The 27,068-nt window shown below is 44.2% G+C and overlaps 1 protein-coding gene across 1 annotated transcript in view; it reads left to right on the top strand.

Moving 5' to 3' along the window:
• Positions 1 to 27,068, top strand: part of RGS6 (regulator of G protein signaling 6) — a 102,004-nt gene that overhangs the window by 54,729 nt on the left and 20,207 nt on the right. Inside the window, exons 12-14 of the mRNA XM_062494244.1 lie at positions 123 to 248; positions 8,118 to 8,304; positions 24,306 to 24,395. Of these exons, the coding sequence (XP_062350228.1) occupies positions 123 to 248; positions 8,118 to 8,304; positions 24,306 to 24,395 (403 nt within the window). The remainder of the gene's footprint in view (positions 1 to 122; positions 249 to 8,117; positions 8,305 to 24,305; positions 24,396 to 27,068) is intronic.

Here is a 27,068-nt window from a genome sequence, read left to right as displayed (position 1 = left end):
GAATAAAACAACATCTTATCTAATAACCTTCCTCCCTTCACTTAACAGAAACAGCAGCAGCTGCTCAGACAGCAGGCAGAGATGCACATTCCATCTGTTTTTCCCCTTCTCTCTCCAAACAGCAAAGAACCTAGTCAGCAGCGTGTGAAAAGATGGGGTTTCTCTATGGATGAGGTGCTGAAGGACCCAGTAGGACGAGACCAGTTCCTTCGTTTCCTGGAATCAGAATTCAGCTCAGAAAACCTCAGGTGAAACCTTTTCTGACTTGACTAAATGAATGGGATTGATCCTACTCTCTTGCATAGGTGAAATGTAAAAACATCCATTTGAATAAAGATGAGAATGGCAGGGTTTGGCCCATAGCACTGCTACAGATGCCTATGCTAGACCTGTGTAAGTAATTTCAGAAACAGTGTTTAGCAGAGCCAGTGTTGTCAGGTATTTTCTGCATGCAAGGGCTTGCAGACCTGTATGATGTGATGAGATGCAGCACATTGCTCCCTAACAACACATACTTTTGATCTACATGTGTCTTTGTGGCAGGGCTTGTGTGAGGGTGACAGTATGGTCATCATGTGGCTAAGAACTCTTGCAGTATTGGCAGTCACCAAGTCAGATTTGCAGCAACTGCTTTTAATTTCAGGATGTGCTAACTATCCAACAGCCTGTGTCACCTTAACAAGATTCTCTGTGTGGGGATTCTGAGTACCTGACTTCTCAAGTTGTGAAGAAGTCAAAATTTTCATTATGAAAAATTATGTAGATACCCACGTGATCCTACATCAGGCTGAGAACCAGTAAACCCCACTTTTTTTACAGTCTGAATAACTCTGTAGAGGCTTTGTTGCAGTGCTGTAGTTTTGTCTCAACACATGGATGGGTAAAGGGACAGGTTCCTGTGGGGTTTTTCTGGGGCAGCTGTGTTCCAGAAGGCTGAGTGAGCATTTGCAGGGAAGGCCAGAGAAGTTTGCAGGTTCGCTGGCAGAATCATGCCTGCTCTTGGGCTGAAGAAATCTGCTGTCAGTGATCGCACAGTCAGTCCTGCTTTGGCCTGTGCTGGCAGTGAGCAAGCTCGATGTTCTCTCTTTACACCAGATAAGAACCTGATTGCACAGCTTTTTTTAATTTGTGGGTTTTTTTCATTCTTTTTCACTTCAAAAATCACATTACTAAAGCACATGAAAAATTGCCACTGTAGTGCAGTCTGCTAGCCCACAAGATCTGAAAGAGGAATTCCCGAGAAAGTGATTTTTAATGACACTGGAACTTACCATCCTATTTATCAGGTTTCACTGTCCAAGGAGAAGTACAGAAAGCATGCCAGCAGCAAAAGAGTGAAAACTCAATGGGCTTTATTGTTTTGAAAAACCTGAAAGAGAACCTGTAAAAAAACAAGGGAGTGTTACTAATTACATAAATGAGCTTGAAATGTTATTGCTAAACAGGTACTAAACTTGCATTTGCTTACTGCAGTTATGTACAGTGGCACTCATTTGCAATTAAATTGTAGTGATGAAGTGCAAAATTAATATACACCATTAAAATACTCCTCAAATGAGTGTTCTGAAATAAATCTGGGGTTGTGCTAATGAAATCCAGCAGATTTTATGACTAGTGTCTGTCCCCCAGGTTCATCCTACTCAAACAAATGGAGAAAGTTTGATTATGAGAAGGCAAACTTGTACCTTGGGCAGTCAGAGCTGCTCCTCCCGCTGATGCACATTCCCTTTGATTTTGAGATGTAGTGAAGGGAGGTGGCAAATCAGTGGCATAGACAGGTTGAATCCTGCATCCTTTGTGGAAGACATTGGCATCATTCTTAGTATGGAAACATTGCTGTCGTTCTTATGGTATAATTACGATGGTATTTGCTTATGTGGTAATATTATCTCATACTGGATCCATTAGCAAGCCTGCTTAAAGCTTTAAATAACAGGATGCAAAGGCAGAAATATTAATTAAAAAAAATGGAATAGAGTAGATTGTTAGCAGTGATGCTAGAGACAAGAAGGGTTCAGGTGAGGGAGAGAAAGATGCTTAATTCTCACTAGGAGTATGTAGCATAAAGGAAAGCAACTGCTGGGTGCTTACACATGCAAGCAAAATCTAAGTTACACTTGACAGTAAGGTTGGGATCTGCCTCACCTAAACTGACTGCTGGGAAGCACATGCTTTCTTCTTATCCAATCTCCCTTTAGAGAGAGAGAAGAGAAGCTGAAGGGGAGTCAGTGAATCACCTGAGAAGGATTTGTTTCAGCTTTAAGTGGAAACAAAATTAAAAGTACCTAAATTGCCCTATAAAACGCCCATCTCTTGTTATCATGAACCTGGAGAGACTGATTCAAATGACGTGGCTGCATGGCAGACAACTACAATTAAGTGAGACACAGCCCACCCAAACCCTGGGAAGGTGTAAATCCGGGAGCACCGCATTTAGCACCTTGCTGGAAAAGTAACATTCACAGTTAATCTTTTCAGGACTCTCTTCCCAATAACTGCCCAGAGATCTTGGAACTGTTTTCTGGGAAGGGAGGGTGGGTGGAATGTGTTATCTCTTGGGAGTATCAGAAGGATTTTGGGACTATCTTGAGGATTAACACTGGCCAGAGCCCTATAGACCCCTGTGTTGAATTTAAGGCAGGTCTGAGAAATTGACTGCGGGAAAACCTAAAAGTTCATGGTAGCACCAAGAAAAGATTTTGTGGAGTGTGTGCTTGAGAATGCCTTGAAATGAACGTAATTCAGTAATACAGCAAGGGGACCAAATTCTGCTCTTATGCTTTTTGGTGCAAGTCCCAAATCACAGGGCTGATCGTGGTAGGGTATTTCCATCTCTTCCTAGCTGAGAAAAATTGGTCCCAGTGGAGGTCTTGGGTGAGGCACTGCCAGAGATAGCAGCAGACTAGACTCGATGACCTCCCGGGTCACCTTCCAGCTGTGTTTCTGTGTTCTAATAAACTTGCAGGATCATGTCCACCAGTCTCCTGAGCTCGGCTGAGCCCTGTAACTTACTTATTTAGTGGCTGTCCATTATTTATGTGGGAGCAGGAAAGCCAGTCACTTGGGTATATTTCTCTGTTTTTATTTTAACTCCTTTCCTTGCTCTGTTTCTTTCTCCTCTCTGTTGTTGTCTGCAATTTGTTTTGACTCCGATGATTTTTGAAGAACCCAAAATATAGCAATACATAGAACCCAAAAAATGCCAAATGTAAAAGAAAGCAAATAAGAAAGGGCCTCAGAGTCTTATTGTACATTTTTTTTATGACCTGGGAACCTTCCAAGACATCTTGTGTTTGCTGAAACGTTCATTTAGCTGGTGGATTGAATTCCCCCCTCCCCCCCCCCCCCAACTTCAAAGAGTGTCAGCTGGAAAGAGAAACAGCAAAGTGGGAATATGGGACATGCGAATTTCACCCGAAGGGAAAGGAGGCTGCGCACCTGTTTATAGACCTCAGTGGGAAATACAGGACACTTTGTGGGAATGCACTGTGGTGCTGGCAATGCATGGGTGCAGGTGCCCTGGGCCTTGCTGACTGTCAGCTTATGTTGAACGTGGAGATCACTCAAAAGCAGTTTTACCTGCAGAAAGTGTTTATATACTACATTAGTCCTACTGCTGAAACTTGTTGCCAGTTTTTTCCTTTGTTCCCCTCAGCCTTCATCAGGAAAGGAGAAATTCAGGCAGTGAGGGGAGCTCGTATATGCAGTAAAAACACCGAGCCTCCCCAAACCCCCGCGTTGCCTAAATAAAGAGCATTTCCCCAGCAGTTCAGAGGCAGTGCCAGTGCCGAAGGGCTCCGGGCAGTGCGGAGCTGTGCGGGGCAGTGCCGAGCTGTGCGGGGCTGTGCGGGGCAGTGCCGGGCGGTGCTGAGCTGTGCTGAGCTGTGCGGGGCAGTGCCGGGCGGTGCTGAGCTGTGCGGGGCAGTGCCGAGCTGTGCGGGGCTGTGCGGGGCAGTGCCGGGCGGTGCTGAGCTGTGCTGAGCTGTGCGGGGCAGTGCCGGGCGGTGCTGAGCTGTGCGGGGCAGTGCCGAGCTGTGCGGGGCTGTGCGGGGCAGTGCCGGGCGGTGCTGAGCTGTGCGGGGCAGTGCCGGGCGGTGCTGAGCTATGCGGGGCAGTGCCGGGCGGTGCTGAGCTGTGCGGGGCAGTGCCGAGCTGTGCGGGGCTGTGCGGGGCAGTGCCGGGCGGTGCTGAGCTGTGCTGAGCTGTGCTGAGCTGTGCCGGGCAGTGCCGAGCTGTGCTGAGCTGTGCGGGGCAGTGCCGGGCAGTGCCGGCAGGCGGCGCCGCCGCCCCTCGCTGCGCGGCCCCGCGCGGAGCCGGGCGCGGGCGCGGTGCCGGTCCCTCAGCGGGCCCGGGCAGGGCCGCACCGCGGGCTCTGCTCACGGCCGGCGGGCGCTGCCCCGTGGCGCCGACAAAAGCGCTTTCCGGCCCCACAGCACTGAAAGGACCCCGTCCGTACCGGCACCGCGGTCTCCTTGGCTGGTCCCCGGTGCCCCAGCATGCAGCTTTGCAGCACCTGCCTGCCCTCAGCTTGCTCACCAAGGACAGATTTTTGTTGGTCTTAGCCGCGCGAAGCTCGCCATGCTGACCATTAAACAACACAAAGCTGTGAATATTGCCCTGTCTGAACTGCGTTTTGACTTTACCTATTGTTTTCATTCGTTCCCTGGCTGAGATGTTCGAAATTATTTTTTGGTGGATGGAAGAAGATTTGTAAGTGGTTAGAGATGTGAGACCCGAGGGGCATGGGATACTGGCATGGTGCTGGTGAGGCAAGGAGAGAAGTGTGCTTGGATTCTGACCTCAGATAGTCACTTGATGAATTCAAATGTTGTGTCCATCCCCAGGAGGGGAATACAACACTGCCCTTGTCTTGACGGTTGTTTCTCAGTTTCTGGAGTCATCCATATTTTGCCTTCTAAAGAGGATTTTAAATTAATTTTTGTTTTACAATGTCTCTCAGGAGCAACCACTCCCCCTCTGCTCACCCTGTCTCTCCCCAGCAGCCTTTTCACTGGGGGATGTCTTTGAACAGCAGTGACCAAGCACCTCTGCAGTGCCCTGCAGCGAGGCAGAGCACACAATGCTGAGGACCCGGAGCTCTCTGCCTTGGGGGAGCTGTGGAGAATAAATGTCATTGTGGGATATCTTCTGCAAGTGACAGCAGTTTAATTACAAGCTGGATGAAGCTGGAACGGTTTATGCCACTGACAACATTTAGGACACCATATTATCAGCCTTCTCCAGACCTTACATGGTATTTTATAAAGGACAAAGAACCTGTGATCAGTGCTGCTGTTCCGTCTGTGCAGACAGTCCTTGTGCTTGTCCTGCTCTGCTTAAAGGGTACCTGTGGAGAGGACACACAAGGACATGTCCCTTCTTCCCTACCCTGTGCAAGAGGTGTCTGTCCACTGGACATCTGTCTCCTACATAAAGAGAGGAGGCAATGCAGGATCTTCACCTGACTCCTTGTGAACCTGGGGCTGGGCTTGCACTTCAGAAATTGAAGGAGTGATTCAGGGAGTGCATTTGCACTTTTTAATTGAGCAGAAATTATAGCACAGTCATTGTATGTCAGCTCCTTTCCTAAGCAGAAATACCTGCTTCTCTCTTGTAAATGCTATAAATCCCATAGGAAGCCCTTCTTATGCATTGGCTTCAGGAAGATTCCCTGTGGCAGAGAATTTGCCTTGGAGTTGAAGCTGTGGGGCTGGGTACCCCTCTTTGATGTTACTTGATTTTCAGATGCCAGCTATAGTGAATAGCTTTGAAATTTTTACCAAGACAAAACTCCCCTTTGACTTGAAGAGGACCTCCAGCCTTGGGCATGAATTCACAATTGCTTGCAGTAAAAAGAGCTTGTTCTTGTTACTGTCGGGTTGGCCTGGTTGGTTGGTTTTCAGATTGAGCCAAATGGTTATTAAAATGGATGGTGCTCCTGTTCTGGCAAGCTGTCACTTCACAGCGTTCCCAGTTCTCTCATGAACGTGCTTTCCCAGCCCGCCTCCCCGGCTCCAGGAGCAGAAGATAAGCCAGGAGAAAAGGTTCTCTCTAGCCAAATGTTTGTCTGAAGTGTCCCAGCTACTCTGGAATGATTAGCATCTTTTCTTCTATGCTTTTTCTGCATTCACATGTTCCCATTACATCTGAAATGGAATGATAAAGTATTTTCAAATAACCGAAGTTACGTATGGCATCAGATTATTGTGCTGTGACTGCCACCCTTTACTCTCTGCATGCATGTGATAATTGGGGGTGTCACTGTTCAAGTGATATCAGGGGCACTTCAACTCTTAAAGATAGAAAGGGACCAACCATGCACACTCCTCCACCAACCCCAGATATTCTGCTTCAGTTTGCAAAATCAAGCATCACTGTGTTAGAACCACAAGTATATGACTCTACAGGTACTGATGTAGTGTTTGAGTGTACCCCAGTCTGTTTTACTGAGCCTGCCAATCAAGTGGGAAAACCATATGAAGGAATATCGTCAAGTAGCTTGGGTGAATCAGGGCTGTGGCATGAGGCCCCCTGATGGTCGGAAAGAAGCAGCAGAGAGGCAAGGACGATTTAATCTGACCTTGCCTGTAGTGTGGATGTAATTTTCCCCCCCAAACTGACTGTTTGCCTTTACTGGAGGTCGGATACCAGGCTAGATGGGGTAGCGGCCTCATTTGCTTGAAATAACACGACTGATTCCAGGGTGTTTAGGTACTGTCTGCAGCCATTAAGAAAGCGAGGGTCAGGAACAGCACAGGAGTCACTAGGCTGCTGTGTCCTCCACCCACCCTCACTGCCATCGGGATTTTTGTCTGGGACAGAATCTTACCTTCCTCCTTCCACCACGGAGGAATATTTGATGTAGTGGCAGGACACTGGCACCACGGAATCATTTGGCGTCAGAAATCAGGACTTAGTTAAAGTTCAGCTGGTTTATAAGGGAGACACAGGATTTTCCAAGATGTGCAGCTCTCAAGAAGTGTTCCAGACAATCCCTGGCCCTACTGCCCAGCAGAGGGAGTGCATAAGAGCAGTGCAGGGCAGGGACAGCCAAGGCAAACCCTGCTCTCTTTGTCACCCTGGACAATGGGCACCTTTGCCGGGAGTAGGAAAGACCTGATTATTGCAGCAAAGGTTGCAAAGTTGCAGTCTGTACCCGTTTGCCCTGTAACCCTCAGCATTCCCTGCAGAGCACTATTGTGCTTGCTCAACCAGGTTGCAGGGCCCAGGCACTCAGGGGAGATAAACCGTCGAGGATATCTTCCTGCTGGAAGATGTAGTTGACCAAAACAAAAGGCTACTGGGCACCATGCATCTTCTGAATTAATCACCTGAAAAAGCATATCTATTTCGGCAATAAAAAAAATAGCACCACCAACAAAATGTCTTTTCTTTTTCCTAGGGTAAAAGATAAAAGACATGCATGTCACTCTTGCAAAAATATTTTGTGGTCTTTGTTTTCACAGTTCAGTATATGGATTATGTCCTTAGTCATCAGAGATTGTTTTCTCAGTGTTTATGAAATTACTTTAGTCTAATAAGCATAGCCTATTCAAGAAAATATCTCTGTAAAATTGGATCATACCATGATAAGAGTCAGCTTTTTTCATGGCATCCATCTGAATGCTGGTCAGTTTACTATTTTTAAAAAAACTTCCCTAAGTGGCATTGTTGCTACTTCACACTGGAAATTATATGAATGTTAAGTTTCTTCTTCATTTTGCATCCTCTGTGAATGACTGATTCTGCAGGCCGGCATGACCAGCACATTGCAGTGGGGCTGTGGGAAGCAGAGCCCGCTCCTCTAGTCCAGCTGCATAGCTCTGGAGATTTCCTGTTTGCGTACCTGGTCTAACACTTCTGCAGGGGCAGTTTGAATAAGAATGTGTCACTTCTTAAAATCAGTGTTCTGGTCTTAGCCAAAATATAAGGGGTTGGTGGAAAGCGCATCACCCATTCCCCTTGAAATCATGCTTACATGGAGAGTCTTCTGTGAATTCTAATAGATTCAGGATTAAGTTTTCTGTTTTAGTACTCTACCTGGGCTTATTCACAAAATCTTACGTAGATTTCTTCTTTTTCTCTTTTCTACCCTTTTAATTTTTTGCCTAGTACAGGTTTTGGTTGGCTGTCCAAGATCTCAAGAAACAACCTTTACAGGATGTGACCACCAGAGTGGAAGAAATCTGGCAGGAGTTTCTAGCTCCTGGGGCCCAAAGTGCTATCAACCTGGATTCCCACAGCTATGAGAAAACAAGCCAAAATGTCAAAGAACCAGGGAGATATACGTATGAAGATGCACAGGTTAGTTTTTGGTTTTATGGAACTACTGCTAATGAAACTCTCAGTTTTAATATGATATTCCACTATCACATTGTCACTGCACACTTGCAAGAAAAAGGAGATGCACAGTTTGAAGTGAATTTGAGGACATCTATTCAAGCTGGGTAAATGATAATTTCATGGAATCTATCTGTTATAACAGGCTAAGGCTCCTCTGGGAACAAATGTTCCAAAATCTACAAGTCTGCAAGGTGGAGCCATGTCTCAGAGAAAGCACAGGTGAAAGGGTGCTATACAGTTCAGCTTATCTCTCTGTGCTACCTGTCACCAAAGTCTGGCATGTTTACAGGAAGGCCAAATATCAAAACCCTGGCTAATAAACTTTTTTTATATTTTATTTATTCATGGCTAATTATATCCCCCTGCCAAACCCCAAATGCAGCAGCTCCCTCCAACACAGCTAGAAATTTGTTCACCAGACAATACCTTAATGACAGGACAGTAGGCAATGCAGCAAGCTTAATCCTTCCCTCCTAAGGCTCCAGATTTATCAGGGAAATTTTACAGATAAACTGTACATGGAGAATGCCTTGAGGAAAACAGATAATTTGAGAAAAATTGCTACAAGCAAGGGTAAAGCTGCATAACCTTCTGGCAAGTGAAAGTGCATTTCTTTAGTTTTTAAAGAAAAAGGAAGAAGGGATCATTTGGCAAATATTACTAGGGACATAAATAAAATATATATTCCTCATAATAATTTTTTTCACAAGATGTAGTAAAACCAACAGCAAATGAAAATAATTCCTGGGTTTGAGGATTTTTTTTTAATTGGCATTCAAAGACAATTCTTCAAAATATTCCACTAACAAAATATTTTCATCTCAGGGGAGATGTTGTGGACCACTTATATAAGGTTAGGCAATGAATTTTTCAAACCAGCATCAAATACTCGATTTTCCTAGTTGCAGTCTTGCTCCTTGGGGCCAGCATAGAAGGAATGTACCTGAAGTTTCAAGGTAGTCCCCTGTGAATATCAGGCAACTTAAATGCCCTTTTTAAAGCTGAGAAATACAGGAGTATGAAGACATTCTGTCTAAGATGTATTATTTGCCTGGCAGTTGCAGTGAAAAAGAACTTCTTGCATCACCTGAAAAAAAAAAAAAAGATGATGGCAAAATTCATGCTAAAGTAGATAGGTGAATAATGGGGAATTGATTAAATTGATCAGTAGAAGTACTAAGAATAAGACAAATGTTTAGACGATGAGTGTTTAATTAGAAGAAGAAGCAGAGGATTTAGCCTTGAACTGATCAGTTCACAATATAATTGCCATTCAAAGGGGAGTTGATAAAATCAAGCTGGAGCCCTGGCAGTTAGACTGCAATTTTAGCTCCTTGGGTTAATTTTATTTCAGTGGATTTTTATAATGATAGATGTCCTCAATTCATCTGTTGTGGTTCATGGGCACAGAAATATGAGGCAAAGGTAGACCTTCAGGGCCAGCTATGGTAATCTTGGAGGTTGAATCTATGCCAAGAGAGGATAGCACGATGAGGAAGGTGAGCCCAGTTGCCTTCTTGTACAGTGGGCTTCTCGTACTCTCCAAAGGCCAAGCAAACTGTTTGTGACTGCTTGACTGGATAGCTGAGAAGGTGTTCTAACAAAAGCAGGAAGAAGTAGGACATTGCTGAAGGGTGTAGTGCCCTGGTAGAGTTTTTACTGGCTCATCCTGGAGAAAGGGACATTTTTGTTTGTACGGTCACTTCATGGGAGCCAGTGTAATCACCCCAGGGTGCTGTAAATCTCCCAGGTACTGCCATGGTGTTTCTTGCAGGTCAGCCCTGTCACCACAGAGACTCTTGTCCATTAATCTTCTTCAGCACTCTGGCTCCAGGAGCCCATGGGAGCTCCTACATATGCCACATTCCTAGGGACTCAACCAGATACAACTAATCAAAACACCCTCTGTGGGAGGGGAAAATATGAGTGTTGTCCTGTCCTGTGTAGCTTTAGCACAAAGAGGAAAACAACTGAAATGTCCTTGTAAGTAAAGAACAACAAAAAAATTAGTTTACTCAACAGCACTTTCTTTGAATGCCTGCAGGTCTGCAACACTAAGAGGAAGGAAAAGTGTTGGCTGATCTGAGAAAATTAGTTTGATACTCCTGCAGTGGAAGAATAAGAGAGGGTGATGTGGCATTCTAGTTGTGACTTGAGAGATCCACAAAATGCCAGTTCTTTATAAAAAGCACTGGAAATTGACACGTTGCTGTACTCAGGAAGGGCAAGGTGTAGCAGAGCACATTCAGGCCAGCAAATGCTTTATAACAGGAAGTTGAAAGCAAAGCATCATTTGTTATTGGGTGCCATACAGTCTACACTGTTGTGCTTCTTTCCACACCCTTGGCTCCCAGCCCCAAAGAGCTCTCCTAGATGCTGCTCAACCATCTGGTAAGGAGACTAGCCTAGATAAAAACAGGGAGAAAAGGGGCTCTTGGCAAACATGCCTCTCACTTCAAACCTCTTTGTCCCCAGGCCAGTCATGGTCTGAAAGCAAGCAGTTCTGCTGTTTAAGAAAATCTCAGCTCCAAATCTCAGTCCTCAAAGTGCTCCTAATCCAAACCTGAATTTGGTGTGCATTTATTATTTCAGACAGACCTCTCTCTGAGATGGATTCCTGTTCCAGAGAAGCAAGCGTTTCACCATTTCCCCACCTCAGCTTAAGATACTTGCCGTGTTGCGTGTCCCTCAGTGCTGCTGCACTCCACAGTCCTGCACTGCTGGGCTTGCAGAGAGCTGCTCCTCGTGCTGTGGCTCGTGCTGGTGCCGTCACCCACCCTATGCTCAGCTCAAGCTGTGCCAGTACATCTCAGCTCTGAGCAGAGTGTGCTGTGCTGGCTTAGCCTGCGCCCCCCTCCCCAGCTGTCCGGTTTGTTGGTGTCTCTGTCCTTGAGCAGCCCAGCTCTGTCCTCATCATCAACTCTGCCAGTTATCTTGGTCCACAGCACCTTCTGACATTTTAGTGCTGGGCTCCTCTAGAGGGGAGTATACCAATTTAGCTGATTATTTTCTGCTCTTAAACAACTGTCCTCAGAGTAAAATATTATGATTATCAAACCATTTTCACTGGGGAGCAAAGCAGCTTTTAATACAAGGGGCATCATCAGGAAAGGTCAGTTCAATTAAACAGTGAAGTACTTAGCAGGATGTAAGCTCCCACAGGAGTTATCAGCATCATTGAACAACCAATGTGGAGCCCTGCAATATGAAGCAGGCACCACCAGCTCTGGGAAGTAAATAGATTTGGGTCCATCTGAACGGTCTCTTTTGGCTAATGAAGCTGCTGACAGGCAAAGTAATTCATCTTTACATGGGAACACAGAGCTGTGAGTGTGACAATTATGGCTTATCTGTACAACACATTATTAGATTTTTAACCATTCTTCCCCTACCCCCATCAAGCATCTCCTTGCCTTCCCTGAAATGTGTTTCTGCCTTCAGAAAATCTTTATTCTCTCTCAATCCCTTTGTGTTGGGAGCTAGTATCACCAGGATGCATTGTGTTTCCTCACAGTAATGTTTGGAGGGTTTTTTAGTCTACATTCACTGGTAGGCTTCAGACCTAGGTGTACCAGAGTCAGGTAAGCCACACAGTTATCTCTGGAATTCCTTTCCTGTTTTCTTTGTTCATTTTTATTCTTTAATTAATAAAATAGAGTTTTAGATTGACATTCCTTTACCTGAACTAACCAGCTGTTGTTTCTGTGGAGATGATTCAGGGAAATTCCATTCTAATCCAGGCTCAGTTAGGGATTTTAACTGTTCTTTGCAGATCTTTGTCTAATTCCAGGGCAGATTTAGACCACAATGCTAAATTCCAGGCAGCTCAAACCAGAAATGTAGCTGTCCCAGATTTGAAACATAGAATCATTTGGGACAGAAGGCACCTTTAAAGTTTATCTAGTCCAGCTAGAGCTAATGAGCAGGGTACATCTTCAACTAGATCAGGATTCTCAGAGCCCTATTCAACTTGACCTTGAATGTTTCCAGAGATGGGGCATCCACCACCTCTCTGGACAATCTTGGCCAGGGCTATCTGGCCTCCATTATCTTCATTGTACAAACTTTCTTCCTTAAATCTAATCTTGAGATTTGAGCCCTGTTCATGCTCTCAGCTGTCCCATGTGTAGTTCAGTTTGTTCCAGACTGTGATAGAGATACGAGTCCTTGCAGTGGTCAGTCATCAGTTTGCATTCTGGTTGTATCAGGAAGCTCAAGGTGCTGACAGAACTTGACGGGATCCAGTTGAATTCAAAACCAAACTCCAAATTTAAGCAAGTATCTCTTGGAAGTGAAATGGTTTTTTTTAACAAGAAGGGAAAATGAGGGGTGACTTCTCCTAACTTTGTGTTTTCAAGCATGTATAGGATGTGAAAGGCCTGGTGTCTACTCAGTGGGCATAGAGAACTCCTTTTGTAGGTCTTGAGCAAAATTACAGCATGAAAGGAAGACACGAAAGTAATCATTCATTGTGTGTCTCTATCATCTTTCATGTAATAACTTGGATAAACATTATTCCTATTTTCTTAAAGCTTTGCCCAGTCGCCCCAGTTGCAAGTGTCTAGAGGACAATGACTAAGGATTGGTTAGCAGTGCAGGCAGCCAGCAAGGCGACATGGGGCAGATCAAAGTGCTCTAAGAGGGGATCAAGTCCACCTGAACCAGTGCTGCTCAGAGACCTTGAGCCTGCGCTGTGGGGAATTGAAAGCATTGCTACATTACATCAGTATTTACACATGAATGGTGTGCCCAGAGCTCCTGGGAACTTCTGACAGCCTGCACCTTCCTGTGGAGGTTAGAGACTGCACAAGAACTTGTCCTTTGTTCCCTTCTCCTTCTTTGGCTCTGATTCTGTGGGACTGGAGGAAAAAAATCCTTCCTTACACTGCACTCTGGTTCTCTTCCTTGTATTTGGGTTAAGGTGACTGTAGAAAACATAGAGTCTCACTGTTGTGTATTTGTTACACTTAGAAGCAAAAGAACAAGCTCCTGCCCTTGTGGATTTCACAAAGCCTATCACAGAATCTAAACCTATAATGGAATCTAAATCTGCAACCCACAACCTATAACGGAATATAAAATCAAGAGCCCCACAAATACAGCCAGAAGAATAGTTAGGTGTCTGGAGTAAAAATAGGAAAGTTGTGGTGGAGGTTTATGCTGGTGTGTCTGATGCTGTGCAAAGCACAAGACAAAAGACTTGAAGCAGAGGTTTACATAGAAGATACTCTGTGTTATTATTTTCCTGTTTTGGTTTGTTGGGAGTTTTTTTTTTTTCAAAATGTACATATGTAGCACATATCAGAAAGTACTTCTTTTATCTTCTGCCTTCCATTTTAATTTGTGGTTTAGCAGTCATGTTATATGAAAAACATCTACCATCCAGCCTTTGTCTTGTTGTTCCCTTTCTGTCTCTGAAGACATCAAGGATCAAACTGCTGTCTAAGCTAATGTTCTTCTGTCACACACAGGCAGAAAAAGGGCCAGGAAAAGTCACGAGTGACCTCTCTCCTTGCAGACTCGGTGACAGAAGGCAACAGATCTCTCCAAATGAATGATCATGGGAATAGGGTAACAAGAACAGTCAGCATATTCCCACAGGACAATAGTCTGCCTGTTATTCAGGGTGCTGATCCTGCCAAGCTGTCTAAAACTACATGCATGAGTATTAAGAGTGCCTCAGTGCCAGACATTTCTTACCTCCAAAAAATACCTTTAGATAGATTACATGGGAAAGTCTCTAGCTTGCTCAAAAATTGAATTCAGCACTCAGACTCTGGGACTCTTATATCAGTAGTGTGTACTGTGCTTCTTGAAAGCAAGAAACAACTGCATGTCAGATCCAGAGCAAGAGAATTTCCTCTTTATGTGAAGGTCAGGAAGCTGCTGATACTGTTTCTTTTCTCCCAAATAGGGAGCCAAAGTGCTTGCAAGTGCATCCTTTCATTGAATCAAGAAGCCAGAACTCCAGGAGTCCATTTCTCATGGACTTTGGGGTTATGGTATCTTCCTGCTAAACTCATGCACTGCAGGAACTCTGTGTCTTTAATTTCTTTAAGGAATTGTTACCTTTTTAAGTGTTCACGCTCCTAATTAAAAATCTAAGAAAAAATCCCTGGGAAGATCTATCAGCGATGCATTTCATATCTCTGCTCAGCCCACAGCAGGTATGAATGTGGGCTGTAAGGATGGGGTTTGCTGGCAAACAGTTAAAAGATTTCAATATACATTTGGACTCTGAGATCTTGAGCTCAGCCACTTAACAGCAGCCCAAGATGACATAGCAGCAGATAGCTTATAGTGAAAATGTTGATGAGGCATGGAAAATTGTTTATCTATCTCTAGGTAGGCATCCAAGCAGGGCTGGTGCTCCCTATCTCAGCATAGCCCCCTTTAGTCAGAAGCGCTGTTCTGATTGTTTCTGTAGTGCTATATCCTACATTGTCACCATCTCCTATGGAACACAGAATGCTGCACTGAAATAGCATTTCCTTCTGCTTCTTGAGGGGTTCTGCATGTTCTACTCCTTGGTGCAGTTCAGCTTTTTGGCAGGATTTTTCATGGAGAAAACAAGGAGGAAGCTGCTGACAGCCTGCAGATGTCAGGGTGTTGACCAAAAGGTTAAGTAGTTACACCTCGTAGGTGTACCACAGCATGCACAGGAGGGATAAACCTCATTTCCATTGCTGCAACTCCTACATATTGTATTGTTTGGAAAAGAACTGCCAGTCTTGTGAATGCTACAGAAGGTTGTCCCCTCCTCCCAGGCAGAACCTTTGCACTTGGGCTTTTAGCCAGTGGCCAGGATGTGGCCCATATTGAGAGAATCAGCCTCTTAGCCATCATTGTTCTCAAAACCTAAAGCTGCTCATATGGCGTTAGACTCCTGGCAGCTCACTCTTGTCTCCCAGGATAGCCCGTGCTATATTTAGGATTAAATCCTCCTGCAGTACCAGGCTGACCCCTTAACTGCACAGCACTCAACAGCCCTTTGCCTCTAGTCCTATGCACTGCATCTGCCATACACCCTCGACAGTTCTGCCCTCACATTTGTGTTTTAAGATATGAAGTAAACCAGTTGTCTCATGAATTTATAGAGGAGCCATAGCTAAAGTTATGTGTTACTTTCATCAATGTGCTTTTCCATGAAAGATTTACATTGTGTTTCCAACTATGTATCTACAGGGCTAAACAAAGGATTTCTGTGTATTACTCAAAATGAGCTCTCATTGCTTACAGTTATCCCTCTTGCTAAGGCTCTTTCTTACATTCCTGTGCTTTCAGCCCAGTGTAATTTCATTTGTGGGCTGAAAAAAAATATGCTTTTTAGTTTACCAGGGAGGTTAGTATATATTACAGGATAATTATTCATCTTTTTTTTTTCCCCTTAGTGGTAAAAGCAACTTGGTTGAGTGTGAAGAAAATGCACCAGCTAAAACTTGGTGTAAATTATCATGTCCCTTGAATACTTAAGAGTGGCAAAAAAGATTTTGCTCAGATTTTCCAGAGCTATTCACTCGTAGGCCAAGACCCTTATGTGCCATTTAGCAACCTGAAGCTTTTTTTTTTTTTCCAACTATAAATCCAGGAAAGCCTTGCAGTCCCACAGCAGCTGGAACACCCAGTCCCTGGCCCTGCTAGATGGCAGCACTTGCAGTACCAGAGAGGCTCCGGGCAGGGGCTCACCCTGGCTAATGCAGGCCTATAGCTCAAACAGGCACTACAGCATTTTTGAGAAGAGTGAAATCCTAAATGCAGAGACCAGAATAAGCAGATCCAGAAGTGCTCAGAGTGGCGATTTGAAAACATTAAAAGAGAACTGGAATAAAACATGCATGCTTCCCTGCTTTCTCACCCCCACTGGTGTTTTCCCATCAAGTTCAATCAGGGCAAATATGAAGGTCTCTTCTGCAGCTTCTTCACTTTTTGCCGCATCTCAACTGTGCCTGCTACCAACTACTTCAGCTTCCAGAGCTGATGCAGCAATTATAACTGCTTTTCTTCAAGTGCATTTTAGCACCATCAGTTAGGTTGAATGCAGTTGATCATAATTACTCCTAAAAAGTGTCGCATTCAGTTCTGGCACAAATAACTGCTTAAAGAGGATTAGGTCTCCTTTCCTTTCTTTGACTTTTTGGAAGATCCTGGTGGCAGTGTTGTAGGGGGTCCTGCTGGTCAAATAGGATTCTCAAGGGTAAGCTGGGAAGAGTACAGCAGAGTTAACAGGACACATCTCTTACAACCTCTGGATAGCAGGTTTTGCTGACTGCAGTATGTATGCGTGCTGGCACAGGGGTTAACCTCAGCTCCTCTTCCACAGAAGTCTGTGCAGAGCAGAGGTGCCGACAGACAGGCACTAGACTGCTGCCAAGTCTAAGTGGAAGGTGCAGCAGTCGCCCACCATGTGCTTGCAGAAGCATCTGCTTTCTCCTTCCCACATCCTCTTTGTGCTATAGAGACAGCTCTTCCAGAAACAAACTCCAGGCAGGTTCTCAGCTGGCATCTCTTCCCATCCTTCCTGCAAAGGCCACAAGGCCTTCACTCAGGCAGCACTCTGCTGTAAGTTCCTCCCCCGTGCCAAGTATGCAGGTAGCATAAATATTAGCATTCATTGCATGAGAGTATGCATGCAGTATGCTATTATTTATTTAGATGTTTAATCCACTGCTTTACATTGCTTGTGGCCTTTTCTTTTAATGGATTTGTCTGACCTGCTGCAAATCTCCTTTGCAGTTGGCCAGAGGTTTGGCTGCATGCTTGCTATACAAGAGGGGTTTCCAAATCTGCTCTCACTAGTTAATTGTGTTGGTGACAGGGTGAAGGAGTGCTCCAAAAGACAGCTACAGCAAGGAGGTTTCTGACCAGTTTATGAAAGGTAAAGTAGACCCTTGCAGTTCAAGTGCATCTCAATAGCTATCTAGCCTTAGTGTTAAACCCCCAAAATGAGATAAAAATGGAATAGAATCATTCAAGTGGGAAAATACCTCCAAGATCATGAAGTACAACCTTTGTCCAAATATCACCATGTCAATTAAGTCACAGCACTAAGTACCACCACCTCCATTAATTTCTTGAACACTTCCAGGGCTGGTGACTCCACTGTCTCCCCTTTCATTGCTTAACCACCCTTTCAGTGAAAAAATTATTCCTGATGTCCAGTCTGAATTTCTGCTGGTATAGCTTGAGGCCATTTCTTCTCATCCTGTCACTAGCTGCCTTGGGGAAGAGGCTGACCCCCACCTGGCTACTCCCTTCTTTCAGACAGTTGTAGAGTGATAAGGTCATCTCTGAGCCTCCTTTTCTCCAGGCTGAACAGCACAGCTTCCTTGGCTGCTCCTCATATGAGTGACTTTCTAGGCCCAGCACCATTTTCATTGCCCTTCTCTGGACACTCTCCAGCACCTCAATTTCTTTCTTGCAGTGAGGGCCTCAAAACTGGGCACAGGGGTTGAGGCACAGGCTCACCAGTGCTGAGTGCAGGGGGACAACCACTGCCCTGCTCCTGCTGGCCACACTATTGCTGATACAGGCCAGGATGCCATTGGCTTTCTTGGCCACCTGGGCACAGCTGGCTCATGTTCAACTGCTGTAGACCAGCACCCCCAGGTCCTATCCTGCTGGGCAGCTTTCCGGCCACTCATCCCCCAGCCTAAAGCACTGCCTGGGGCTGTTGTGACCCAAGTGCAGGATCGGGCGCTTGACCTTGCTGAACTTCTTACCATTGGCCTTGGCCAATTGATCCAGCCTTTCCAAATCCCACTGCAGAGCCTTCCTGCCTTCCAGCAGATCAACACTTCCACCCAGCTTGGTGTCATCTGTGAATTGGCTGATGGTGCACTTGGTCCCCTCATCCAAATAATCAATAAAGACATTAAACAGAGCTGGCCCCAATTCTAAGCCCTAGGGTTACCACTGGTGACTGGCTGCCAGGATGTAACTCCATTCATCACCACTCTCTCTGCCCAGCAATTTTGATAGTTTTTAACCCAGTGAAGAGTGCACCTTTCCAAACTAAGGGTTGCCACATTCTCCAGGAGAAGGCCATAGGAGACAGTATTGTAGGCTTTGCTGAAGTCCAGGTAGACTTAATCCATAGCCTTTTCCTCATCCACCAGGCAGGTCACCTGGTTATAAAAGGAGATCAGGTTGGTCAGGCAAGATGTGCTTTTCCTATACACGTGCTGGCTGGGCCTGATTGCTTGGTTGTTCTGTACATGCTGTGTAATGGTAGTCAAGATGATCTGTTCCATAAATGTGCTAAATGGGAAACCTGTGCTTGAAATGAGCTATGAATTTGCCATTTCTCCTTATTTCCCATCATCATCTAAAGTTTGCAGTTGTGTTTAGGCACAAACAGGGAAAAAATTATATCAGCAAATTCAAATTTCGGGGCTTTCTGGATTGTAACTGGTGTTCAGAGCTTATGAGAACATTGTGCTTGGCCTTCACAACTCCAAAAAATCTCAAGCCTGTCACAAAATATCAAGATGGGTAAAATGCTGGTGAAATTAGGAATGGATGTTTCACCACAGATTCTCTTCTTGTCTCATATACACAAACCAGAGGAAAGAACCAAGGTTTTCTGCTAAAAAGAAACATTCCTAACAGAGAACATAATTCCTGGGATCTATCATGTGCCTTTTGTAAGTCAGATGTTATTATTTTTCTATCATTCAGATTTTTTCCCCACATTTTTTTCTTGAGTGCTCCCAAGGTTCTGCTTATCTGGCAGCTGTGCCCTCCTCAGGGTCACTGGGCTTTCACTGTGAGGGGGAAGAGAGACCTGAGGTCATATTGCAGCACATCGATTTGGAGCAGGTGCAGCTTTGAGATGGTTTCTGCTATCTCAGCCACCTCCCACATTCCCATCTGGATTGCAAACTTTATTTTTTCTTCCCTCTTTCCACTCTTGTCAGGAATAATTTACAAAGCCTGTCCTTGATCTCTATCCAAAGGTAAAGCTTGTGGAAGGAAAATAGCTGAGAGATGCTGAACCTTATCAGGTTTTATTTCCCTGCACTTAAGTTGTCAGCTGTCAGGGGTGGGATTTCCTGTTTGTTTCACATAATTGTAAAAGAGAATTTTTTTGTGATTTATCTCATTGATTCCTTTTTTTTTTTTTTAGAAGGGACAAGATTTCCCCCTTTTGTACTGTTTGATCTTCTTTGTACCATGTAATGGTTGTGGCAAATGGAATAGTTATGTTGTCTGATGTGTAACTCTCATGACAGAAGACCAGGTCCAGAGAGTATGCTCAGTGAACCTGGACAGCCCCCAGGACCACTGCCTATTTTTCCCCACCATGGAGGAGATGTGATTCAGGTGCATAAAACACAAAAGAGGGTCTGCCTTTTTCTCACTATCAGATGCAAGCAGATCCCATTGCCTCTGTTTCCTTGTTTCAAGAACTGGGAAACAACAGTCATGGGGGATGTTTGATAACAAACCTGCTCTGCTTGCAGGAGTCTTGTAAGGGATTTGTTTGCTTCCTGGAGATGAAATCCACTGTACTTACAAAAGCAGGTTCTTGTGTCACTCTCCATGCTAGACTGACATTTCCCAAAGTGCATCCCTTGTCCCAGGGGAGTATCAGTACAGCCAGCACTCATCAGCAGCAGGCTGTGTGAGGGACTGAGTGACTGGTCAGCTCAAAAAGCCATCTTGCTAGGGCTCTCTCACACATGTCAAGTCAGTCCCTGTCTCCACTTACAGCTGCCACTGCAGTGGCCAGAGATGGCAGCTCGGTGCTCAGAGCTGGCAAGACTGAGGGGGGAGACCAGTGGGACACGTGATGCCTGTCAACTGCTGGCCAAATCTTGAAAGACTTTCTTTTTCCTGCAATTTATCTGTTTTTATAAGCTACCTCATTTAATTGCTTTAATAGATCACTTGGGCAGTTTCGTTAGATGATTGTTTTAAATTCTTGGGTTTGCAATGTTATTCCCTAAAGGATTGCGTCTTAGGGCTGGAGCAGGGAGTTGTGCAACTGAGCCACACTTGGGAAGGGGTACATGACAATGGCTGGGAGAGGCTACACTACCTAGATGAAATGGTCCTCCTGCTCTTATGCAGGGCGCAGGAACTTCCCATGGCTCTTGTAAAGAAATGTTGCAGTGATAATTCTGGACAGACTGCTCACAGTGCAAGAGATTGGAATGTCCGGAGCTGCAGCTGCATATTTAAAATTACACAGGTAGTGCATTTGCTTTTTCTATTTAGGGAACCAGCAGCAGTAAGCTCATTACCTTGTAATAAACAGCTTAACAAAATGGAGAAGTATCTCAGTATAAGGATGGAAAAACTTAAATTTCTTACCAGCACTGTACTTAATGTCTGGAGATCATGCATGTTTACGAAGTGCATTGCACTGGGAGATTTCAGTCTTTAATGTGGGTGTCCTTTCTTTCCACCGTGTGATAAAAAGGTGCAAAAAACCTAGCTTTTCAGTAAAATAAGCAGTGAGAGACCAGTGGGTTGCAATAATCCAAAGTGAGCTAAAAAATCCATGACAGAGAAGGACAAGACAATTTGCACAAGTTGCACAGAGCAACTAAATCCAAGCCCACACCTGTGAATGTTGCTTAAGCTTCCACAGAAGAATATGATCAGTTGTTAGACCTCCAGTAGCCTTCAATGTATTTATGAAATGAGGAGTTGCTAAACACTAGCTGTAGGTCCTCCGTAGGAAGTTGCAGATTTCAGAATGCATAAGAAAATTCCTTGGTGGCAAAGAAGAGTGTAGAGTAAGCTATAGATCAAAACAAATATTTCAGCCACTGGCTCTTCCCATCCTGCAGCTAGATTTGGTTTGTAAGTGAGGTGGACATACACCACAGCCACAATTTTAGCAGAAATCTTCATGGTGCAGTCTCAGTAGGGATTTTCACCGTAGCAATGCAAGTTGTCCTGTACTGCTGCAAATTGGAAGGCAGTCTTTGCTGATCTAAGCAACTGGCTCAGATTTCCAGTAGTTACTTCAGAAATGCAGTGTTGTAAAGTAAATTACTAGTGTATCATTCATGCCTTCTGTCTAGAGATTGTTGAAAGCAAGCCCTTTGAATTCTGACAATTAAAAAGTAAAGTCTGCTTCTGAAGCCATGCATGTCCCTCCTTTTCTTATGCCCAGCCTTCTTTCTTCATTAGCATTCAAAGCCTATGAATTCCTTGTTTGATTATATCTGTGGTGAACAGCTGAAAGGTAGCAGTGTTGCTGTTTAGTGATTCCAAGATGTGAAAAGCAGAGAAAATGCTTCATACCAATTAGCTACCTGCAGTGGCAGCAGGGCTGTTGCTGTGCAATAGTCCTATTTCAGGAAAGGGCTTCAGTTAAGAAGGCAGCTTTGTGGTTTATTTCATCTCAGGATCGAAGCAATTTTCCTTCTGACCACCAGATACTGAGTTTATACTGTTTTAAGGTCAAATACATGAAGTTGTCTTGACATGAGCAAGAGTGATAGCTGTTGCTGGCATGCAGTTGGCCAGCCTCGTGTGTTCTTCATTGCCTCTGTCTGTGTGGCAATGAAAACTGGAAGTTATTTTCCAAAAATGTTATCATATCAGACTCAGTTGTCTGATCACTGGTAAAGAAACTCCTTGGAGTCCAAAGACAGTGAAAAAATTAATCACATCTATCAAAATGTTAATATAGATATCCCAGTCACTCACCATGTTGCCTCAGCCGCAGCACCTTCCTGCTCACCTCAGCACCTGTCCCACCAGCGCCCTGCATATACTGGCTGCTGCAAAGAGGATCACTAAGACGATGAAGGCTCTGGAGACCCCTCAGGCCCTTTACTGTTGATGGGCTACAAGATCCCCACTTACTCATCAGTCTCTTCATGGTCCTGGAAAAGCACCAGTTAGGTGGGTTTGTTTCCCAGATAGTTACAAAGAACTCAATAGGAGGATATGGCATCTCCTTGGAAACCTTAAGAGGTAGCAGTACAGGCAAACTGGTTGAGGTTTGGTTGGGTTTAAATCAATGGAGTCCTGAGTTTATGCTACTTGAAGTATTTAATAGAGAACTGATGGTGAAAATCCTTATTCACATGAGAGAACAGAAACCTTTTGATGATCATATCCATGTTGTGGATTATTTTCCCTCTCCTTGTCTTAGGGCATACCTGGTTCATTCTGTCCTGCATAAATAGAACAAATGTCCCACAGCTGGATGTCAAATCTCATGGCAATGCTGTACATGAGAAGCATGAAACTGTGCCTACCATGTGCTTTTTTCTGAAGCAAGGGTGACAGTTGCTAAATAGCTTTATATGAAGCATAGAAATATAAAGCATATAAATAGCTTTAGATGAAGCATAAACATATAAAGCATATAAATAGCTGTATATGTCAACATCAGCTGACAGAACAAGAGGACACAGTCTTAAGCTGCGCCAAGGGAAACACAGGTTGGATATTAAGGAAAAGTGTTTTACAGAAAGAGTGATCAAGTACTGGAATTGTCTGCCCAGGGCGGTGGTGGAGTCACCATTCCTGGACGTGTTTAAAAAAAGACTGGATGTGACACTCAATGCCATGGTTTAGTTGAGGTGTTAGGGTATGGGTTTGATTCAATGATCTTGGAGGTCTCTTCCAACCTAGTGATTCTGTGATGAACAATTGTATTGCAAAATCTTGTGCTGTCCTTTGGATAGATAGTGCCACACAAATGAGGATCTGTCAAGACTAAAATCAAGTATGGAAATTAACCAGTAACAATTGTTCCACACCAGGATGTAGCTCAACAAATACATTTATGCTGTGTTGAAGGAAAACCAGTGGTCCTCATAGGACTATACCAAATAGTGTAAGAAAGCTGATTTAAGCAGTTCTTCTGTGTATAGACAGGTCATTGCTAATTACCCGTGATGATGAAGATAAGGGAATTCTGCTTGGCTTGTTAACACACTGGAATAAGCTATGTGACTTCTGTCTGGTTTGGTTCTTCTAAAGTTTCATGTAGAATGGCTTTAGGGCACGAGAGAATATTTCAGGTTGTATAATTCACTATAGATAAAACTGTTCATTAACTCTATAAAAGTGCTTCCTTGGGCAAAGTTTAAGAGAAAGGTCCAAGGTGCCTGTTTTTCTCTTGAGCTCCTTTAGTTTTCTGTCATTTTTTGGTCAAAGTATTTTGATTTGATGTTCTTGGTGTTTGGGATAATATCTTCTGTAAATCCAGGGATAACTAGGAGAAAAGCTGACTGTGTTAAGGGATTCTCAGCAGGAAAGTAAAGCTTAGCAAGGAAATTAGAAAAGGGTATGTATTAAGTTCTGCTGCAATGAAACACCACTTTTAAAATTTGAAAATATACCTAGTAAGTGCTCTCAGAGCAAACTGGTAACAGCAGTTTAAGAGAAGACCCTAAGAGAGAGACTCATCCAATGTAACTTTATACACGTGATGTAGCCATCAACATTGGAGCTAGTCATATAACTTCCCTTCATAGTCACCACAGATATGGGCTTTTTCAGGACATTAGCACATTGGCTTAGTTGAGTGCATGTCTAAAGTAGAGATGAAATGTGTGTAAGTATCAGTTCCCCTCCATGAACAGGAAGGGAATGCTGGGTGGTTGTTCAAGTATCTGTAACTGGTGAAATGAAACCTAAACTATGAGACAATTTCCCTTCTTCCCAGGGTAGGCACTTTCTTATCATTTGAGGACTTCAGAGAGTTGCAGTCTTTGCAGAATAATCCTGATGAGCAAATAATGTGTGCCAGCCTTTGGGGTGAGGGCCGTCTCTTTGCTTTGTATTCACACAGCCCCAGACACAGCCGGGTCCTGCCCCAGGATGGACCTCATTGTACACTACCACAACACATATAATCAATAATAGCAGACTTAATTAGAACTCTGATCAGTCTCTCTTCCTTCCAATTCTCCATCTTTTAAGTCCCTGTGATGTCTAAATGAGGTTTGATAACAATTCTCTGTCTCTTGTTTCCCCCCATCCCACAGGAGCACATTTACAAGCTGATGAAGAGCGACAGCTACGCACGCTTTCTGCGTTCGAATGCTTACCAGGACTTACTGCTGGCCAAGAAGAAGGTATCTGTTGGAAAGGACATGCTTGCATCTCTTAGCACCTCTTGATTCTTGCCTGCTGCTTGCTGCTAGTGTGAAAATGAAAATATTGTTTCCTTTTTATTTTTTTCCTTTAAGAATGAGCACTTTTGTCTTCTTCACTGGGGGCATGGCATCCATGTGCACAGCCTCAGCATGAGTTTTGGGGAAAACATGGTAACCCATGGTAAAAGTAGTATGGAGAGGTGTTTGCTTTGCACAGCTCTCTCCCAAACTCAGTGCAGGCAATACAAATTATATTACCTCTTTCTCATGAAAAAGACAGTATGTGATATAAGAAGCAGGAGCTTTTCTTCATTATCTCTTCGTTACTGGTACAAAATTCACCTATTCAGGTTTTCACCTCCCTAGTCTCACCATGTGATATTCCCTTTGGATGCCTTACTTATAGATCCCCTTGCAGCAATTCCCATACTCCTTCCCCTTGCTTTTGCCTCCCCAGTGATGCTTCCTTTTCCTCAGAGGCAGGAAATAATTGCAATGCATGTAGTAATCAAGAATTCCAGCCACATTGTCTCACAAGAAATCTGGGTTTGAGCTCTTCTTAGGCTTTTTAGTATATGCATGAGCTCTTCCAGCACCATGGTTCTGTCAGGAGCCCCCCAGATCAGGGTAGCAAAGGAGTAGTAAGGTAGAGTTACCACTCCTGTCCTCAAGTCCCCTCTTTCTAAGGGATCTAGGAGATAAGTTACTGATTTCTGAATTTGTGGCTGTGCTCAAATGCTTCCTGCAACTCCTGTTAAATTCCCACAGCTCTGTGTGTCTGTGTGCATGTGCATGCCATGTACATGTGTGTATGTCCCACTTGCACTTGGCTCCCAGGACTGTACATAAGCTGACTCCTGATTCCCGCAGCCTGAGTGTGTGGTTTCCCATCACCATCTTCCCTGCTGTTTTTGTGCTGCATTCTCTGTGTGCTGCCAAATTACATTGCATCGGCACAATACAATGAAATCCCAGTGGTATTTTTGTCCTGATTGTCATTGTCTGCCCTAAAAGCATGCATATGGTGACAAAAGGAGACAAGCCCCTCTGTCTGCTGTGCCTGAGACTACTGGCAGGTGGATTAGCAAAAGGTAGTGGAGGGCAGCAATCAGCCTTCTGTTTCAAAATGTCTGGTCTGATACAGCATAAACCAGTGCTGCTTACTTTTAGAAGGGTTAGACCTGACTTATTTCAGAGACTGGGGAATAAAGGAGGTGTGAGGCAAAGTCTTCTGATGGTATAAGCCATAAAAGCCTCTGCCATCTCCCTACCCCCAGCAGGTTATGGCCCCCCTACCCCCCAGTCTTCATGGAACACATGAGGGTTCATGTGCTTGAAAGACAGGAGAGCTTTCTCCTCCCAGCCAAACTCATTCAAACCAAAGGTTTTGTTTTTTTGCAATCCTTGTTTGCTGTCAGATCAAGCCCTGGATGTGTCAGCATGACATCCTCATTCCCCCACAAACTGCCGCAGGAACAGGTTTTGGTGTCATGTTAACGCAGCCGTGAAAGTAAGAATCAAGTTTCTTTTAGAAAGAGCTGTGGGTGCATGAGTAAACATGAAGGCACAAAAAAGGCAGGAGTAGATCTGTGCAGATGCACTGTTCATCAGCTTCACATTATGCAGGAGGGGAGTTGGTGTTACTCCAGAGCCTATAAAGCTCTTTGCAACCACATTACATTGTGTTGGGCAAGTGAATGTTTTGGAAACAGTGTAGGTACAGAGATAATGATAGAAAGAACATGACATTTCTGTACACTGAGCTACACAGTCCTATCTTTAGGACATTTGGTGCAGCTTTGAGAGGCAGCCTTTTAAAATTCCTCTAAATAGCTGGAAAGCAAGGGAGGGAAAAAAGGAATCCAGTGACATATCAGAGCCTCCATGGATGAAGGATTTGGTTTACAGCCTACAAAGTCCTGGATTTACTGATGTGAATAGAAATTCACTGAAGTTCTTTAAGTTGTGATGAGTACATTTCTCTGAGGCCTGTCTTTCGCCAAAGTCATCCTCACATGGCTGTATACCACACTGATATGACACAGCTTACTTTCATTACTGAAAATAAGATCTGTCAGAAGCACAGCATGATGGATATGGAGTGAAAGAGTTGCTTGCACTAAGCAAATGAACTATGGCTTGAGATTCCCACATTAATGTTTTGTGGATAAGTTTGTGTTATTTGGGATCTTTTGCCCTCCAGCACTGGATTATGGCAAACTGAGAGGGCAGGAAAAAGGGAAAAGTAGACTGTGGGACTAGAGCACAGAAATGGGAACCATAAAGTCCATATGCTTTCCCTGGTTACCCCACTTAATTTCTTGTGTGAAAAAAAAGTTCAGCTTTGCCTGCCTTTTATCCTTCTCTTTTTCAAGGAGCAATAATAATAATGACCTGCTCAGCAAAGAGATGCTAAAGCTTGATTAGTTCTTCAAAACATACTTTACATTTCTGGTATTTGTAAAATACTTTCTTCTGCACCATACAATAACCACAGATGTGGGAGCTTTCCCTCCCTGCTCTGGGAGTATGGTAATGGAGGGGAAGGAGCGAGAAGAAATTATGGGTTGGGATTGAGATACAATGACAAAATTATGAGGGGAACATATTGTTCAAACCACTAACTGATGCAAGACAGCAGACATAGGCTGT

The sequence above is a fragment of the Cinclus cinclus genome, chromosome 6 (genome assembly GCF_963662255.1).
Source record: "Cinclus cinclus chromosome 6, bCinCin1.1, whole genome shotgun sequence".
Classification (NCBI taxonomy): domain Eukaryota; kingdom Metazoa; phylum Chordata; class Aves; order Passeriformes; family Cinclidae; genus Cinclus; species Cinclus cinclus.
The sequence above is the reverse complement of the archived record's forward strand: the minus strand, read 5'-3'. Positions and strand labels throughout refer to the sequence as shown.